At 37.8% G+C, this 18,087-nt stretch overlaps 1 protein-coding gene across 1 annotated transcript in view; it reads left to right on the top strand.

Annotated features, from left to right (window-relative positions):
- HERC2 (HECT and RLD domain containing E3 ubiquitin protein ligase 2) overlaps positions 1–18,087 on the top strand; it is a 262,633-nt gene that overhangs the window by 12,184 nt on the left and 232,362 nt on the right. Inside the window, exon 3 of the mRNA XM_040493913.1 lies at positions 324–438. Coding sequence (XP_040349847.1) covers positions 324–438 — 115 coding nt within the window. The remainder of the gene's footprint in view (positions 1–323; positions 439–18,087) is intronic.

Below are 18,087 nucleotides of genomic sequence, written 5' to 3'. Positions count from 1 at the left end.
CAAAATCTTTCATTCATCTCTACTGCCCATGTTCCTCTCCTTGTCTCCCTGTAGATAATTATTATTATTTGTTTCTGGTTTATCTTTCCAGAGTGCGTATGTATGTGTCTTTTTTCTTGTGTCTTATGCAAAAGTTAGCATGGTATGTATACTGTTATGCACTGTGCCTTTTTCACTTAACTATATTTTTTGGGATGATTTTTATTAAATGTTGATGATTGAATAAAAAAGAGGAAATGAAAATTTTTAAAAAATCATCTAATTCTTTAAGAATTGCATTGTGAGTATGATCATTCTGTAAGTTTATTATTTATCGTTACCAGCTTGCTTTCACACGAGATGGGCTCTGTGGCCTGTGGAATGAAATGGTTAAAGATGGAGAAATTGTATATACTGGGACAGAATTAAACCAGAATGGAGAGCTTCCTTCTAGAAAAGGTAAGGACCTTTCACTAGTAGTTTTCATTTTGTAAAGACCTTTATAAATTGTAGTTTATAGAAATTTTGGAATGTGCAATGGGAATATGAGTACCTGAACATAACTCTGAAATTTTGTTTTTTCTTTGGTGATTGTTGTCTAAATTACAGTTAATTATGAGCTACCTGGATTTCATTGTTCTTTGTAAATGAAGGTCTTTTCATTGCAAAGCTACCTTGCTCTGCTGTCCTTCCCCAGTTAATATTTCTTCTTTTAAGTTTTACAATATATCTTGCCTTGTCAAACTATAAATAGTAATTATTATAAGAGTGAGGAGATACAATTACTCCTGAAATTTTTCCTATCTGACTCTTCTATGGGAATATATAAAATACTTTTTGTAAGCCTTTGGCCTGTGGACTGGACTTGGCCCCTTATTTCATTGTATCTTGTATTTTTTGCAGAGAAATACCAGCAAACACTTGTTTAGGCCTGTTGTTATGGAAAGTCAACAAGACTCCGTCATTTAGTTGTTCTCGACCTTGGCTATGGCTCAGAAACTTTTGAGTCTTTAAAAAGAAATAGATGCCTGTACCCACCCCAGACCTGTAGAATCTCAAAAACCCACTTGAGATCTACTGCTGAAGTTGCTGAAGTTTTTTAGTCCCATTATTTGAAAGCCATCAAGGTGGATAAAAATATTACTTTGGAAAGTAGTTCTTACCCTCTTTGTAGAATGAATTGAGATAGTGTCCATTTGAAAATACACTGGAAAACATTGGTATATTTTTTTGGTTACAACAGCTAGAATTTTCTTTTTTTCCTGGCATTTCATTGTGAAAATTTCCATACACCCAGAACAACTGACATATCTACATAGTGAGCAGTTGCAAACCCCACAGATCCTACCACAAGTGTTTCTCTTCACTTGTTTATCTCAGGGGTCCGTGGATCTCCATTCTTCTGTCCATTGGTGCATCTTACCTGACTCCCTTACTTCATGCATATCATTTACTTGATTGAGTTCAGTTTAGCTTTTTCTTTCAGTAAAATATATGCATAATGAAATGCATATGTTTTATTATTCCACAAGTTTTGACAAATGTAACTTGTGTAACCTAAACCTCTCTCAACATTACTTCCCACTTAGAAAATTCCCTTGTGCCCCTTCCTGGCCCCTCCCAGACCCCACTTTCTAGATGCAGACATGGGTCTGATCTTTCTTTCTGTTGATTAGTTTTGCCTGTTCTAGAACTTCATGTAAATGGAATGATGTAGTAATTTGTTCTTTTGTGTCTGTCCTCTTTCACTCTGTAATTTATTAATAGTTTCAGTGGTTCATTACGTTTAAAAAAAAGTTTCCCATCTCTTCTTCCCACCCCTCCAGTATTTGTTAATGAATTAAACAATATTTCCCCCAATTTTTTTTTATGAAACACTCATTCTAAAAGATGCTCTGAGAAAAACTATTTACTTGGAAAAATTCAAAGTATATTTCTGATTATATTTGATGAATATGTTTTCTTCTTTTGAAAGTCATATGGTTAGAAAGCAAAGCATAATTTTAAAAAAAAATTTTTTTTTTTCAACGTTTATTTATTTTTGGGACAGAGAGAGACAGAGCATGAACGGGGGAGGGGCAGAGAGAGAGGGAGACACAGAATCAGAAACAGGCTCCAGGCTCTGAGCCATCAGCCCAGAGCCCGACGCGGGGCTCGAACTCACGGACCACGAGATCGTGACCTGGCTGAAGTCGGACGCTTAACCGACTGCGCCACCCAGGTGCCCCAGCATAATTTTTTTTTTAATGTAGGTCCCAATTGAATAGTTTTTTGGGGGATCATTTTTTTGGTATTCAGTAAAAGTTTCTATTTTAGGTGTGGCCTGATGTGTGCTTTTTATTGTTAGAAAATACTTTTTTCACGGATAGGTTTATATCTATACCAAATTCCATTTAGAAGACTATGTATGGGGCACCTGGGTGGCTCAGTCGGTTGAGCGTCTGACTTCGTCTCAGGTCATGATCTCGCGGTCTGTGGGTTTGAGCCCCGCATCGGGCTCTGTGCTGGCAGCTCAGAGCCTGGAGCCTGCTTTCGATTCTGTGTCTCCCTCTTTCTCTACCCCTCCCCTGCTCATGCTCTGTCTCTTTCTCTGTCAAAAATAAATAAACATTAAAAAAATTGAAAAAAAAAATAAAAGACTATGTATGTTGATGGTATTGTAGCTGATTATGAGGAAAATACAGATTAGAGTAGAAGTTCTTTAGATACACAGTATTCCTTGTTGTATTTTCAAAGATTACTTTCTTTGGGAAGGGATCAGTTTCTTTCTTCCACAAACAGCCATGCTAGGATAGGTTTTTATTGTTGTCAAGTTTGATTCTTTCATGGCTTATTTCTGGGAAATAGTGGCTTCTAATAATTTCTATTTTCCCTGGAATAAACTTTATTACTTTCTTTTGCAATCAGATGTAGAACTTGCTAGTCCTACTGTTGAGGAAAGAAAGCTGCCTCCCATATAGTACAATTTTTTTGTTAATTTTTGGGGATATTCCCCCACAAAAGACAGGCTGGATTATGGTCTCATACTTTTTCAAGTGAATGTTTCTAATTAACACCCTATGTGGGGTTGTTTGTATTTATTATTTTGAGGGAAAGTAGAGGAGGGAATAGGATATTAAAACAAGAAAGTTAAGAGGCTACTAAAAGATATGCTAAGCTTATTTTTTATATTTGCTTAGGGCTGGCCTTGTATGAAGAATTTAAGCATGAGCTCTTTAATTTATTGTAAACCTTTTTCGTCTATGCAGGTAGTAGAAATATTAACCAGTACTTTGCTTAGCTGCTATATTTTTCCTTGAAAGTATTTTCTCATTATTTCCTTTTATCTTCAACTTTACCAACAAACGGAAGCCACAGTTTGCACAAATAACAGGGGAAGAGCTGGAAATTGAAGCGAGGCCTCTTGAGAAAGTTTCGCTATTTCTTTTATACTACGGATATTATTTATTGACACCAGGATCAACTTCTTGTAGTTCCATGGAGCTGATGAGTTCATGTTGTGTATAAGTGTGATAATTGTTTTGAGTGTGTGTATGTGGGTGTCTAGTCAGTACTCTTTATGTGTTTTTAAGAGCTCAGAGATTATTTACTTGAACATGAATGTTTCAATTATATCCTATGCTGATTGGCAGCTTTCCTGCTGTTTTATAACTTTTCTTTGGAGTTGTAAAACATTAAATGTGGGCTTTCTCCCACAATAATTCATGATTATTTGGGCAAAAAAAAGGGTGTGAGCAGTTCAGGGGTAGTGTTGGCTGAAGTTTGAGCAACAGTTATGGAGACCTGGTCTGGGTTTGAGGGATGGTGGTATGTGAGGTTATGTAGGAGAAGTGGGCACTGGCCTCCAGGTGGAGGACTGTGGAAAGCAGGACTGGCAGTGGATGTGCAGGGGCAACAGGGAGCAGTGAGCAGGAAGCAGCAGAAGTGTGTTGTGCCAGACTGTAGTGAAATGTACTCTTTTAGGTGCCCTGCTGCATCTAAATACTGGGAAGTATGCTTGTTGATGCAGTGGACACATTCCCTGGGTGACATGTTTATACTTTGAAGTTTGAAAGCCACTGCTTTCAAATTAGGAAAATATTTATTAGGTGACATGTTTATACTTTGAAGTTTGAAAGCCACTGCTTTTTAATTAGGAAAATTAAAGAAGACTCTGTCCTCCTGCGGTGGGAACTCAAAGAATTAAATCCTGATTCCCTAGCCCAAGGAGTCTCAACCTCTGTTGCTCATTAGAATAACCTGGAGGGCTTGGTTAGACACCCATGGCTGGCCCTTCCTCCAGAGTCTCGAATTTCTTAGAGTCGGGATGGGGCCTGGGAATTTGCATTGCTAACATGTTTCCAAAGTCCCAAGGATGATGCTTGCTTTTCAAAGAGTATGTCATGTTTGCTTTTAAGGCACAGTCTATTGCTTTGGGAGTTAGAGATGCAGAGGTAAGGAAAAGAACCTCCTCACGTGCTGCTTAGGAAATAAGAATATTAAAGAAAACCAACCATATTCCAAAGCAAATGACCACAAATAGATTTCCCTCATAAACTTATTCTGTTCTCCATAATTAGTTCTTGTTGCTTTGGATCTCGAGTCCTTTATGGAAAGCGTAACCCACCTCTGGGAGTCTGCCTGGTGTCTACTGGCAGGGGTGATGTCAGCTTCTGCTGGAGCCTGTTCCCCACAGGATTAGTAGTTCCACTGAGGCTCTGTGTTCTTGTTTATTGAAGAACCATTTCTGGCCTTCACCTTTGGAAGGAAGCAGATAAGACATAAAGCTCTGGTTAATTGATTATACTTAGCAACAGTATCAGAATGGACAGGAGTAAAATTCTTGGTGTGATGGGCTTCGTGGCTGTGTGTGAGGATTTGTTTGTTGTCCACCCTGGGGGTTAGAACATAGCAAGGGCAGCGAGGCATGGATGCATCTCTAGGGTCTCTCACTGTCCTGGGAACTACAGAGTGTTTATTCATATAACATGCTACTTGTATGAAATTAGGCACCTTAATTTTCTCTTTTTGATTTGCTAGCTCTTCCCATATTGTGGGCCTAGAGCACAGGGAAACTCTAATGATAGTAGTGAGCTAATAAAGAAATAAGGAACATCCCAACTCTACTTAATTTTATGTTTGGCCTTCCTTTTGCTTGTGAGCATTTCATCATGAATTCTGTGATGTGGGAGCCCATGTTTGTTATTCTGGTCATCTGGAAAGTGCCAAAGACCATTGGGATGTAAAAACACCTTGACAATTTTTAGTTCAGAATTTTGAGTCTGATCCTGCGAAGATGGTATCAAACAGTTTCCACAGGAATCTGACCTGGGCTCTAGAGGGGAATGTCTCTGCTCTGACTTTTCCCAGCTGGCATGGAGAAGTGGTTACAGAGAGGAAACCCAGTCTAGTAGTAAAGGGCTCACACTTTTGTTTCTTGATCAACTTGGTAAATTCTGACACATTTTTATAGATTTTGTAAACCAAGGCAGATAATATGTGAATTTGAATTTTGTGTGGAAAAGTGCTACTTATTTAGTAGTAGAGATTTTTTTCTTTGGGACAACCAATACAAAACAAAGGGGTAGCAGAAAGCAAACATATGAAGAAAATGTAATGGGGTGGTTCAAGAAGCTTCCAGGGAGGGTCCCTGAGATCAGGTGCCAAGGCCTTATGCCTTGTTCACATCCCCTCACCCTGCTATGCCTTCACATTTACATTCCTCACCCTGCCTGTAACAACTCTATAATGGCTATGACCTGTGGGGACAAGCTCTGTTTTTTCACCATGGTATGTACCCCCACCACCAAGCAGAGTGCTGGCACACAGGAGGGATCCCATAAATAAGTAATCTGTGTTGTGAATTAGTGAGTACTTTCAGCTTCAGGCCGAAGAGGGGTGTACAAATTCCCCTAAGAAGGATGGGACACAGAAGATAAGTGACCTTTTATGTATCATTCAAGTGAATGCTTTGAGCTTTTTTACTCTGCTATCCATCCTTCTGAGTATTCTTCCTTAATTTTATTTCTCCATCTTTTAAAATCCAGTTATTGGTTTGATCATTTTTTTTACTGGAGAATGAAATTTTCCTGTTAAATGGACATAGGTATCTTTTTATTTATTCTGAACTCTTTAAATTGTAAGGGTGCCATGTTACATGTATTACATTACTAATAATGAGCTAGACATAAGAGATAGTTGCACTGTATCTTTATAATGCAAAAGAATATTGGGGCACCTGGGTGGCTCAGTCAGTTGAGTGTCCGGCTTTGGCTTGGGTCATGATCTCATGGTTTGTGTGTTCGAGCCCCTTGTTGGGCTCTGTGCTGACAGCTCAGAGCCTGGAGCCTGTTTCAGATTCTGTGTCTCCCTCTCTCTCTACTCCTCCCCCGCTCGTGCTCTTGTCTCTCTCTCTCTCAAAAATAAATAAACATTAAAAATTTTTTTTAATAATGCAAAAGAATATCAAGGGAAATTTGAATGACCACTTCTGTGTTTGTGTTTTATTTATTTATTTATTTATTTATTTATTTATTTATTTTTAATTTACATCCAAGTTAGTTAGCATACAGTGCTGTAATGATTTCAGGAGTAGATTCCAGTGATTCATCCCCTGTGTATAACATCCAATGCTCATCCCAGCAAGTGTCTTCCTTAATGCCCCTTACCCATTTAGCCCATTCCCCCCACCCAGAGCCCCTCCATGTGTTTATGTTCTATTAGAAAGTTGTCACGTCTAATCTCTCTTAAAACTGTACTTCTTTGTAAGAAGAAAAAAATTTCAGTGTCATACAAATACATAATACAGTATCTTTTTTTAACTAGTGTTTGATTAGTTGGGACCCTTAGTGTGATGGTTAAATTATGTATCAACCTTGCTGGGCTATGTTGCCCAGATGTTTGGTCAAATACTATTCTGGATATTTCTGTGAAGGTGTTTTTTGGATGAGATTCACATGTAAATTGATGGACTTTGAGTAAAGCAGATTACCCTATAATGTGGGTGGGCTTTATCCCAAGCAGTTGAAGAGCATGAATAGAAAAAAGACTGACCTTCAGCAAGAATGAATTCTGCCTCCACATTTCCTTTGGATACAAACTAACATAACTGGTTCCTGTGTCTCCAGTCTGCCAGCCTGCCCTGCAGATTTGGGGCTTGCACTTCTATAATTGTATGAGCCAGTTCCTTAAAATAAATAGCTTCTGCCTCCCTCTTTCCCTTTCTCTCCCTCTCCTATACATTCTTTTGGTTCTCTTTCTGTGGAGAACCCTCACTAATGTGCTTAGTTACCCATCGTTTTCTCCTACAGTCAATCAGTCTGTCTGTCTATCTATAGTTTATTTTTTGAGAGAGAGAGAACGGGAGAGGGGCAGAGACAGACGGAGACAGAATCCCAAGCAGGCACCAGTCTGTCAGCGCAGAGACTGTTGTGGGGCTTGATCTCATGAACCATGAGATCTCATTACCTGTGTGGAAATCAAGAGTCGGATGCTTAACTGACTGAGCCACCCAGGCGCCCCTCCTGCAATCTATTTTTCAGAAGCAATCGATAGTGAACAAGATTTCTTAAAGTTAGTGATTAAGGTAAAAACAAAACCCAAGTGAACCTTCTCGGATGGTGAAATGCTGATTTTCCTGATGGTGGCCCAAGACTGTTACAGGTATACCCCTCCTGCTGTGTCCCCCACAGAAGTGCTTTCTGACTCTAGGCTGCTGCTGCCCCTGGGTGCCAAGCCTTCACACCTTGGCACTCATCCTTCTGTAGGTCCTGGATATAGCAACTTGAATGGAAATCACTTTGGATGGTTTGTAAAAACTTCCTCACTGTAACTGGACAGGAATGTCTTAAAGTCCTGAGGTCATCCAGTCCTAGTTCCACTTTCTTTTTTTTTTTTTTACTCTTTTAAAAAAATCCTTTTTTTTTTTTTTTTTTTTTTTTTGAGAGAGAGAGCACACACGTGAGCAGGGGAGGGGCAGAGAGAGAGGGAGACACAGAATCCACAGAAGTCTCCAGGCTCTGAGTGGTCAGCACATAGCTGACCCCACTGACCATGAGATCATGACCTGAGCCAAAGTCAGACGCTTAACCAACTGGCCACCCAGGCACTCCCCTAATTCCATTTTTAGGGACCAGGTGGCAGAGGTCTCCCCCGTCAGTGGCCTCTCAGGTATATGGTCTTGGAAAGTCAGCTTCTCCAATTTCTCCTTCTTCCCAGCTTTCCATGATTTGTGATGTGTTTGGGCAGTTTGTGTTCTGTTTATTTTCTCTCTGTAAACTTTTAACCCTGCATCCATAAAAAGGAGAGCAGACAAATACTGAAGGGAATGTGATGTCTCTGAACTGGTCATGCTAATTCTTATTGTTTCAGTTATTCTTCTCTGTTGTTTTCTTAACCTCTAGTGACTTCATTCTGCCTTTGCTGTTGTAAATGTTCTCATTTATGCCCCTGAGAATAAAACTTGAGGTATGGTTAGTGATACTTCTTGTCTGCTTCCTGGTGACTGTCAAAGCTTTTCATCCTGGACAAGAGATTATATGACCAGTATACCCAGTTTAAAATGATCATTTTGTATTCTTATTTGTAAAATTTGTAGAATGGTATAGGTCACACGTTGGCAAATTTTCTGTAAAGGGTCAGATAGTAAATATTTTAAGCCTTGTGGACCATAACTATGAGGTAAGTATGAGACCCTGCAGCTGTTGTACCAAAGCAGCCAAAGGCAAAACTAAGCAAATGGATGTGGCTATGTGCCAATAAAACTTTATTAACAGACCAAAATGTGAAGTTCATATAATGTTAATGTCACAAAATATTATTATTATTTTGATTATTTTTCAGTCATTTAAAAACATAAAATCATGGGGTGCCTAGGTGGCTTAGTCAGTTGAGTGTCTGACTCTTGGTTTTGGCTCAGATCATGATTCCAGGGTCATGGGATCGAGCCCTGTGTTACCCTGAGCATGGAGCCTGCTTGAGATTCTCTTTCTCTCTCTCTCTCTCTCTCTCTCTCTCTCTCTCTCTCTCTCTGACCTCTGGCCCTCTCCCCTACCCTCTTTCTTTCTCTAAAAACAAAAAGTAAAATCTTTTCTTAGCCTTTGGGTCAAACACAAATTGGACTTGGGCTAGAGTTGGCCCCTGGCTCTGTCAGTGGACCCCACAGTGGAAACCCAGGGCCTAGCAGTTAGAGCCAACACTGTGTTCTAGCCCCAGCTCTGTTTCCCTGGCTAGGACCTACTCTAGGAAGCACAGTTTCTACATATGTGAATGAGAGACAACAAGACCTGTCTCCATGAAAGGTCGTTTGTAAAGCTTAAAAAGGATAATATTGTTTGGCTAGATGCCAAACTATGTAGTATACATTGGTTTATTTTCATTTTTCGTTAGCTGTCCCCCCCCCCTTAATATCCTGCTTTTTGGGGTATCATTTCTAAAATTAAATGTATCTTGTTTCTTAAGATACTACTTTGTTCTCATACTTCCCGTGTTATTAGGTTAAAATAAGGAGCTAAATAAATCACTTATTTATTTATTTATTTATTTATTTATTTTTTTCAACGTTTATTTATTTTTGGGACAGAGAGAGACAGAGCATGAACGGGGGAGGGGCAGAGAGAGAGGGAGACACAGAATCGGAAACAGGCTCCAGGCTCTGAGCCATCAGCCCAGAGCCCGACGCGGGGCTCGAACTCACGGACCGTGAGATCGTGACCTGGTTGAAGTCGGACGCTTAACCGACTGTGCCACCCAGGCGTCCCTAAATCACTTATTTAAATTAGTGTTTAGTTTCTCAGGTCAAGATAGAGGGTTATCTACTGCAGATGCAAACTGTTTTCCCCCTATCCTTAATACATTTCCTCATGTCTTAACTGGCCCAAGGCCATGTCCTGCTCCAGCTTTCAGGACCTAGCTCATTGCCTGAAAATGCTTCTTCCAGACTCTCTTCCAGCTGTCTTCCCTGGTCCTTGATAAGTCACTCAGGACCTTGCCAAAGCCTGATTTGTATTGATTAGTTATGTATGTGATATATATTTTCTAGAAGTTTTTTAGGGCTATAGAAGGTATCTTTTACTTTTGTATAAAAGTGTTTACCATGGTACTTTGATGTGCTGGGTGGTAAATACATGTTTGTTGAACTTAATTGAAATTTTACTGTAATTTTAGGGAAAACCATTTAAACAATTTTTATTTTTAAAAGTACTGTGGTGCAATTTATTCCTTTTAGATGTTCAGTTCAATAAGTTTTAAAGACATATATAGATTCATGTAACCATCATTGTGATTATGATTCAGAACAGTTTCATTGTCCTTAGAAAAACTCCCTTGTGTTGTTCCCTTGTGTCACACATTTCCCCAACCCCTAATCCCTGGCAACCACTCATCTGTTGTCCATCACTGTAGTTTTGCCTTTTTGAGAATTGTCATATAAATGGAATTATATGTAATATAACATTTTGAAATTGGCTTTATTTACTCACTAGTTATATCTTTAAGATTCATCCAAAGTGTGTGCCAATAGTTCTTTGTATTAGAGTAATATTCCATGGTTTGTACCACAGTGTTTATTCATTTTGGTTTTTATTATTTTTTTTTGGTAATTATAATCTGCTATGAACATTTCTGTACAAATTTTGCATGAATATAGTTTCCATTTCTCTAGGATAGAGATGTATCCTAGAGATGTATGACTGTTGGGCTATATACTAAGTGTATGTTTCACTTCATGCAAAACTGCCAAATTTTTTTTCACAGTGGCTTTATTATTTTGCCTTCCCTCCAGCACTGTGTGTTAGTGCCTGTTGTTCTGTATCCTTGTCAGCACTTGGTATTACCAGAACTTTTAATTTTAACTATTCTTATAATTATGTAGTAGGAGCTCATCTTGGTTTTATTTTGCATTTCCTTAATGGCACGTAATGTTAAATACCCTTTCATGTCATCCTTACATCCTGTTTGATGAAGTTTCTGTTTATAATTTTTGTTAATTGGTTAATTAGGTTGTTTTCTTTTTGTTTAGTTTTGAGAATTTTTTTATGGTTTGTATTCTCATTACGGGTCCTTTCTCAGATACATGATTTGTAAATATTTTCTCTCAGTCTGTACCTTGGTTTTTTACTCTCTTAATAGTGTATTTTATAATTTTTTCTTTTATGGATTGTGCTTTTGATCTCATGTCTAAGAATTTTTTTGCCTGTTGTCTGGTAATGAAGATTTTCTCCTATGTTTTCTTCTAAGAGTTTTATAGTTTTTCATTGTATTATTAGACCATTAGTCCATTTTGAGTAAATTTTTGTATAAAGTACAAGGTTTGGGTTGAAGTTATTTTTTATTTTTGCACATGGATATCCAGTTTTTCTAATACTATTTTTTCCTATTGAATTGCTTTTGTACTTTGTAAAAAATGAATTAACTTAATTTGTATGTGATTATTCCTGGACTTTCCAGTCGTTGCATTGATATGTGTCTATCCCTTTGCTAATGCCGCACTGTTTGCTTACTGTGGCTTTATAGTATTAGAATTGGGTTTTAAGACAGTGGCTAAGTACTGAGTATTAAAATTGACTCTTCCAACTTTATTGTTCCTTTTCATAATTGTTTCATTTATCCTAGTTTTTTTGCTTTATATGTAAATTTTAGAATCAGCTTCTCTAATATCTACAAAAAACTTGCTGGGCTTTTGATTGGTATTCTGTTAAATCTATAGATCAGTTTGGGGAGAATTAACGTCATTACTATATTTTGTCTTTCAATTCATGAACGTAGTATATCTCCATTTATTTAGGTAGTGTTTTATTTCTTTCATCAGGATTGTGTACTTTTCTGCATACATTTCCTATACATATTTTGTTAGTTTGTACCTAAGTATTTACTTCTTCTGGAGCTATTGTAAATGTTTTAAAATTTTTTTGCTTTCCAACTGTATGTTGATATTATATAGTATGTCTTCTACATTATGTCTGTTATGTAGAAAATATGTAGATGATACTATATATTACATTTTTGCGTGTTGGCTTTGTCTCCTGTGACCTTGCTAAATTCACTAGACAGTGCTTGTAGAATGTTTCTTGGGATTTTCATGAAGGCAGTCATGTTGTTTTTGAATAGGAACAGGTTGGGTCGCCTGGGTGGCGCAGTCGGTTGAGCGTCCGACTTCAGCCAGGTCACGATCTCGCGGTCAGTGAGTTCGAGCCCCGCGTCGGGCTCTGGGCTGATTGCTCAGAGCCTGGAGCCTGTTTCCGATTCTGTGTCTCCCTCTCTCTCTGCCCCTCCCCCGTTCATGCTCTGTCTCTCTCTGTCCCAAAAATAAATAAAAACGTTGAAAAAAAAAATTTGAATAGGAACAGGTTTTTTTTTTTTCCAATATTTCTTGCCTTATTGCATTAACTAGGACTTCTAGTACAGTATCAAATACGGGTGAAGAGAGTGGATATCATTGCCTATACATCAATTGATAGTATCAAGTGATTCTTATTTCTATTGGGGGGTTACATTGATTGATTTACAAATATTGAACCAGCATTGTATTCCTGGGATAAACTCTTCTTGGTTTTGGTGTATTATTCTTTATATGTATTGCTGGATTCAGTTTACTAATATTCTATTGAGAATTTTACATCTATGTTCATGAGGGATATTCATTTATAGCTGTTATTTTTTGTATGATTGACCCTTGAACAACATGGGTTTGAACTGTGTGAGTCTGCTTCTATGCAGATAGTTTACAGCATTGTACTGTAAATGCATTTTCTCTTCCTTATCATTTTCCCAGTATTTTTTTTTTCTGTAGCTTACTTTATTGTAAGGATGTAGTATATGATACATATAACATACAAAACATGTGTTAATTGACTATATTATCAGTAAAGCTTCTGGTCAACAGTAGGCTATCTACTAATAGAAGTTATTAGTAGATAATTTTTTTGAGGAGTCAAAAAGTTATATGCAAATTTTCAACCGGCAGGGAGTTGGCACCCCTGCCCGCGTGTTGTTCAAGGGTCAACTGTACTTTTGTTTGTCCGGTTTTGGTAAATGAGCTGGGAAATGTTCCTCCTCCCATTTTCTGGAAGAGATTGTAGAATTGGTATAAATTTCTTCTGTAAATATTTAGTTGAATTCTCCGTCGAAACCTTCTAGGTCTTGACATTTCTAGTTTGGAAGGCTTTAAACTCTGAACTAAGTTTCTTGAATAGTTATCACACTATTTAGCTTACCCAGTTCTTCTTGGGTGAATTTTGGTAGTTTGTGGTCTTTGAGGAACTGGTGTATATCCTCTAAGTTGTTGACTTTGTGTATTTAGAGTTGATGTAGTATTCCCTTATCCTTTTAATATCTGTACTGGCTCTAGAGATACCCTTCTTTCATTCCTGATACTTGTAATTACTGTCTTTTCTCTGTTTTTCTTTTCCCAACAGTCTTGTGCATAGTTTATCAATTTTATTTATCTTTTCAACAAATCAACTCTTAGTTTCATTGATTTATTTTTCTGTTTTTCTCTTTTCAGTTTTATTGATTTCTGCTCTTCATTTTTCACCTCTTTCTGCTTGCCTTGGGTTTATTTTGCTTTTCTCTTTCTAGTTTCTTACGGTGGAAGTTTAGATTGTTGACTTCAGACCTTGTTTTTTGTTTTTTTTGTTTTTTGTAAACATAAGCATTTAATATTATAAATTTCCCTGTAAGGACTGTTTTAACTGCACCCCACAAATTTCGATGTGTTTTCATTTGATTCAAAATATTTTTAAATTTCCCTGGAGACTATTTTAACCTGTGCATTACTTTGAAATGTGTTAATTTCCCAGTCTTTTGACATTGTCTTGTTATCTTTCTGTTAATTGATTTCTGATTTTATGCCATATAGACAGGCCATATATACTTAGTATCATTGATTTCAGCTCATTTAAATTTGTTAAGATTTGTTTTATGACCCAAGATGTGGTCTATCTTGGTGACTATTCAATGTATACTTTAAAAAGAATGACTTCTGCTGTAGTTTGGTGATCAATGTGTAAAATGTTGATTTCGTACTTTTGGTTGAGGTCATGATCTTCAGTACTTTATTATTGCTGGTTTTCTTTCTACTAGTTCTATTACTGAGAGGGTAGTTTAGATATCTCTAATATAATTGTAAGTTGGTCCATTTTACCTTGCAGTTCTCATTTTGTGTTTTGATGGCTTATTGTTAACTTCATATGCATGTAAGATTGTTATGTTTTCTTGAAAATTTACCCCTTTATTATTATTGCTCTTCATCTCTGGTAATTTTCTTTGCTGTGGAATCTGTTTTGTTTCATATTAATAAAGTCATTTCACCTTTCTTTTGATTAGTGTTTCTTGGTATATATTTTTTCCACCCATTTACTTTTTTTTTAAGTTTATTTATTTATTTTGAGAGAGAGAGAGAGAGAGAGAGCGCGCGCGCAAACATGCAAGCATGCAAGCAGAGGAGGGGCAGAGAGAGAAGGAGAGAGAGAATCCCAAGCAGGCTCCATGCTGTCAGAACAGAGCCTGATGCAGGACTCGAACTCATGAACCACGAGATCATGATCCAAGTGGAAATCAAGAGATGGACGCTTAAGTGACTGAGCCATGCAGGCACCCCTCCACTCATTTACTTTTAGTTGCCTTGTATCATTACATATTAAATGAATTTTTAGAGATGGCATATAACTGAGTCATTTAAAAAAATCCATTCTGACACTTTGTCTTTTAATTTGTGTTTAGACTATTTATATGTAGTATAATTAATGATATGTTTTGGTTTAAGAATATCATTTTATTGTTTGTTTTTTTACTTGTTTTCTGCTTTTTTTTCCTGTTTACCTTACCTGCCTCTTTTAGGGTATTTGAACATTTTTTTAGTATTCCATTTCAGTTTATTTATTGTGATTTTTGAGTGTATTTGTTTATAGTTTTTTTAATGGTTGCTATAAGGGATTACAAAATGTGTACTTAAACATTTCGGTTTATTTAAATCAGTATTTTACCACTTTAATTGAATGCAGAAACTTTACCACGTATAGGTATCTTTACTCTTCTCCCTTTATGTTATAATTGTATTATTTATATATTACTTCCACATGCTTTGAAAATCTTATTAGACAATGTTGAAATTTTTGCTTTCAGTCTTCAAGTGAACATAAAGAAACCTAAGAATAATTTATTTACTGTTATATATATCACTGCTATTGCTCATTTTTTATTCCAGATGTTCCAAATTCCCCTCTACTATTGTTTCCTTTGTTCTTAAGATCTTTTTAGCAATTCTATTAAAATAGGTGCTGATGACAAATTCTCTTAGTTTTTCTTCATTTGAGAATGATAGATCTATTTGCTACATGTAGAATTCTAGTTAATAGTTGTTTTGTTTCAGCACTTTAACATGTAGAACCCTAATTTTAGTCCTTATACCATAATTGGCCTTTTGATGCCATGACATCAGTTTAAACCTTGGTGATGACTGAGACTTTTAGGGGGAAAAGTGCTTCCTAGGAAGTGAGTTGGTACTTGACCGGGAAGGAGAGGACCATATGGTGAGGTGGACATCAAAAACGTGAACTTTACAAGTATCCTTTGTTATGGAAATATAGTTCATCAAGTGACCCTTGTGGTATTGGTGTGGGGAGTATGTGCCCCCAGGGGGCGTTCATTTAAGGTTAATCATTACCTGTGGCAATGGTGACAAAAATTCCATTTGCCAATTGTGAGTAATTTAAATAGAAGTTCTCTGAGGAGTCTATTGTGCTTCTCAAGTAAACTCGATGACTCCTCTTCTAGGGGTGGTGGAAGTGTCATTGAATGCTTTCCTAAAGAGCCCAGCATAGTGTATTCTGAGAAGTGGAATGAATTCTTTGGTCAACTCCAGAGGGGTGTAAGGAGTAATGGTCCTTGTCCTTACAAGGATAAGACAAGTGAGGCCTCATATTGGGGCCTTAGTATACATAGGGATGTATCACCTTGATTTATATTTTCAAGTTTTCTTTCTTTTTTAATCTTTATTTTTGAGAGACAGAGAGAGAGAGAGACGGAGTGCAAGCGGAGGAGGAAGAGAGAGGGAGACACAGAATCCGAAGCAGGCTCCAGGCTCTGAGCTGTCAGTACAGAGCCCAATGCAGGGCTCGAACTCACTAACCTCGAGTTCATGACCTGAGCCAAAGTTGGACACTTAACTGACTGAGCCACCCAGGTGCCCCACCTTGATTTATAGTTTCGATGTCTGTGAGGCAAGAGATTCTTGGAGTTCTTTACCCCCAAAAGATCAACACTAAGGCTATGGCTCAAAGGTTTGTAAAAATGTGCATATGGGGCCATTTGTTGGTTAGAAAGTCCAGTGCTAAAACAGCTGTCAGAGGTTTTGCTAATTGTACTGGCCTTTGGGTCCCATCCTTTCTTCGGGACACCCTCACAAGGGGATGAAAGCAGCAGCATTCCATTGAGCTCCATCACATATGATGGTAGAGATGCTGTCCATAAAGTGCGTGAACTCCAAGTTCTGTTCATTCAGTTGATCTAAGGGGCTCCAGTAGCCATGGAGAGGGGTGACTTTCAGCATTGTGGCATTAGAAAAGGGACTGAGAACAGGGGAGTCCACCCCCTTGTACAAGTGGGCAAAGGGGCCCAGGTTTGGTTCCATGTTATAGCTGTGTCAAGCTTGTAGGGAGGTTGCTTCCATGACCCAAAGCATAGTGGGGAGCTGAGTGTGGACGGTCATAGGCTCAGGTTCTTTGGGAGCCTCTGTTTCCAGGAAAACTCAGTATATGGCCAGCAGTTTCCACTCCGATGATGCATAGTGTAGGGCTGGTAAGAGCCCTTACATCTGAAGCCCCCGGGCAATATGTTGTCATTACAGGTGGTTTGGAGACTCCAGGGGGCTTGCAAGTAAGGAAGTAAGTTTAGGAAGTAAGTTCCTAAAGCCTCTTTAGTGAAAAAGTCTCTGAGGGTGTGAAAAGGAGTATTTGTTATTAATTTCCTAGGCCTGCTGTAACAGAATACTATAAATTAGGAAGCTTAAACAACAGAAACGTATTGTCTCACAGTTCTTCAGTCTACAAGTCTGAAATCAAGGTGTCAACTGGGTTGTATCCTTTTGAGGGCTAAGAGAGAAGGGTCTTCCAAGCCTCTCTCCTTGGCTTCTAGATGACATTGTCTCCCTGTGTTTTCACATTGTCTTTCTTCTGTGTATATCTGTGTTCTGTGTTCAAATTTCCTCTTTTTGTGAGGATACTAGTTATACTGGATTAGGGCCCACCCTAATGATTTCATCATTAAAACATTTTTTTTTTAAATGTTCATTTGTTTATTTTGAGAGAGAGAGAGAGAGAGAGTGAGCAAGGAAGGGGCAGAGAGGGGGAGAGAGAGAATCCTAAAAGACTCTGCACTGCCAGTGCAGAGCCTGCTGTGGGGCTTGAACCCACAAACAGTGAGATCATGACCTCAGCCTAAATCAAGAGGCATACACACAGACAACTGAGCCACCCAGGTGCCCTCCTGATGGCTTCATCTTAACTTGGTCATCTGCAAAGACCGTTTTTGCAAATAAGGTCACATTCATAGGTACTGGAGATTAGAACTAAAACATCTTTTTGGAGGACAAAGTTCATTGTATAACAGGTCCCATATTTGTTAAGCCAATTTATAATGGCTAAATACTTAATTTTAATTAATTATTCATTGTGTCAGAGCATCTAGGCCTATGATGGGATATTTTAGGGCAGTAGTTGCTATGACCAGGGGAAATTTAGGCAAGACAATAGTTCTGATGGTTAAAATAAGGCATACCTGTTGTCCTATAGATTATATGTAGTAATTTTCCTAAGATTATAGGGGGTACTTTGTTTACATTTAGTGGGATCTCCAGGCATAAATGTAATCTGAGCCCCACTATTGATTAAAATCCCTGGAGGTTTGCCAATTGGTGCATTTTAGCAGATACTAAAGTTAATTCAGAACCTGTAACATATATAAAAATTCTCAACAAGATACTAGCAAATAGAATTCAACAGTACATGAAAAGAATTATTTATTATGATCAAGTGGGATTTATTCCTGGGATGCAAGGCTGGTTATTTCTACACCACATTCCTAAAATAAAGGATAAGAACCATATGATCCTCTCAGTAGATGCAGAAAAAGCAT

The sequence above is a fragment of the Herpailurus yagouaroundi genome, unplaced genomic scaffold, assembly GCF_014898765.1.
Source record: "Herpailurus yagouaroundi ecotype Mexico unplaced genomic scaffold, PumYag 185, whole genome shotgun sequence".
Classification (NCBI taxonomy): domain Eukaryota; kingdom Metazoa; phylum Chordata; class Mammalia; order Carnivora; family Felidae; genus Herpailurus; species Herpailurus yagouaroundi.
This window is presented reverse-complemented; position numbering and strand designations above follow the sequence as displayed.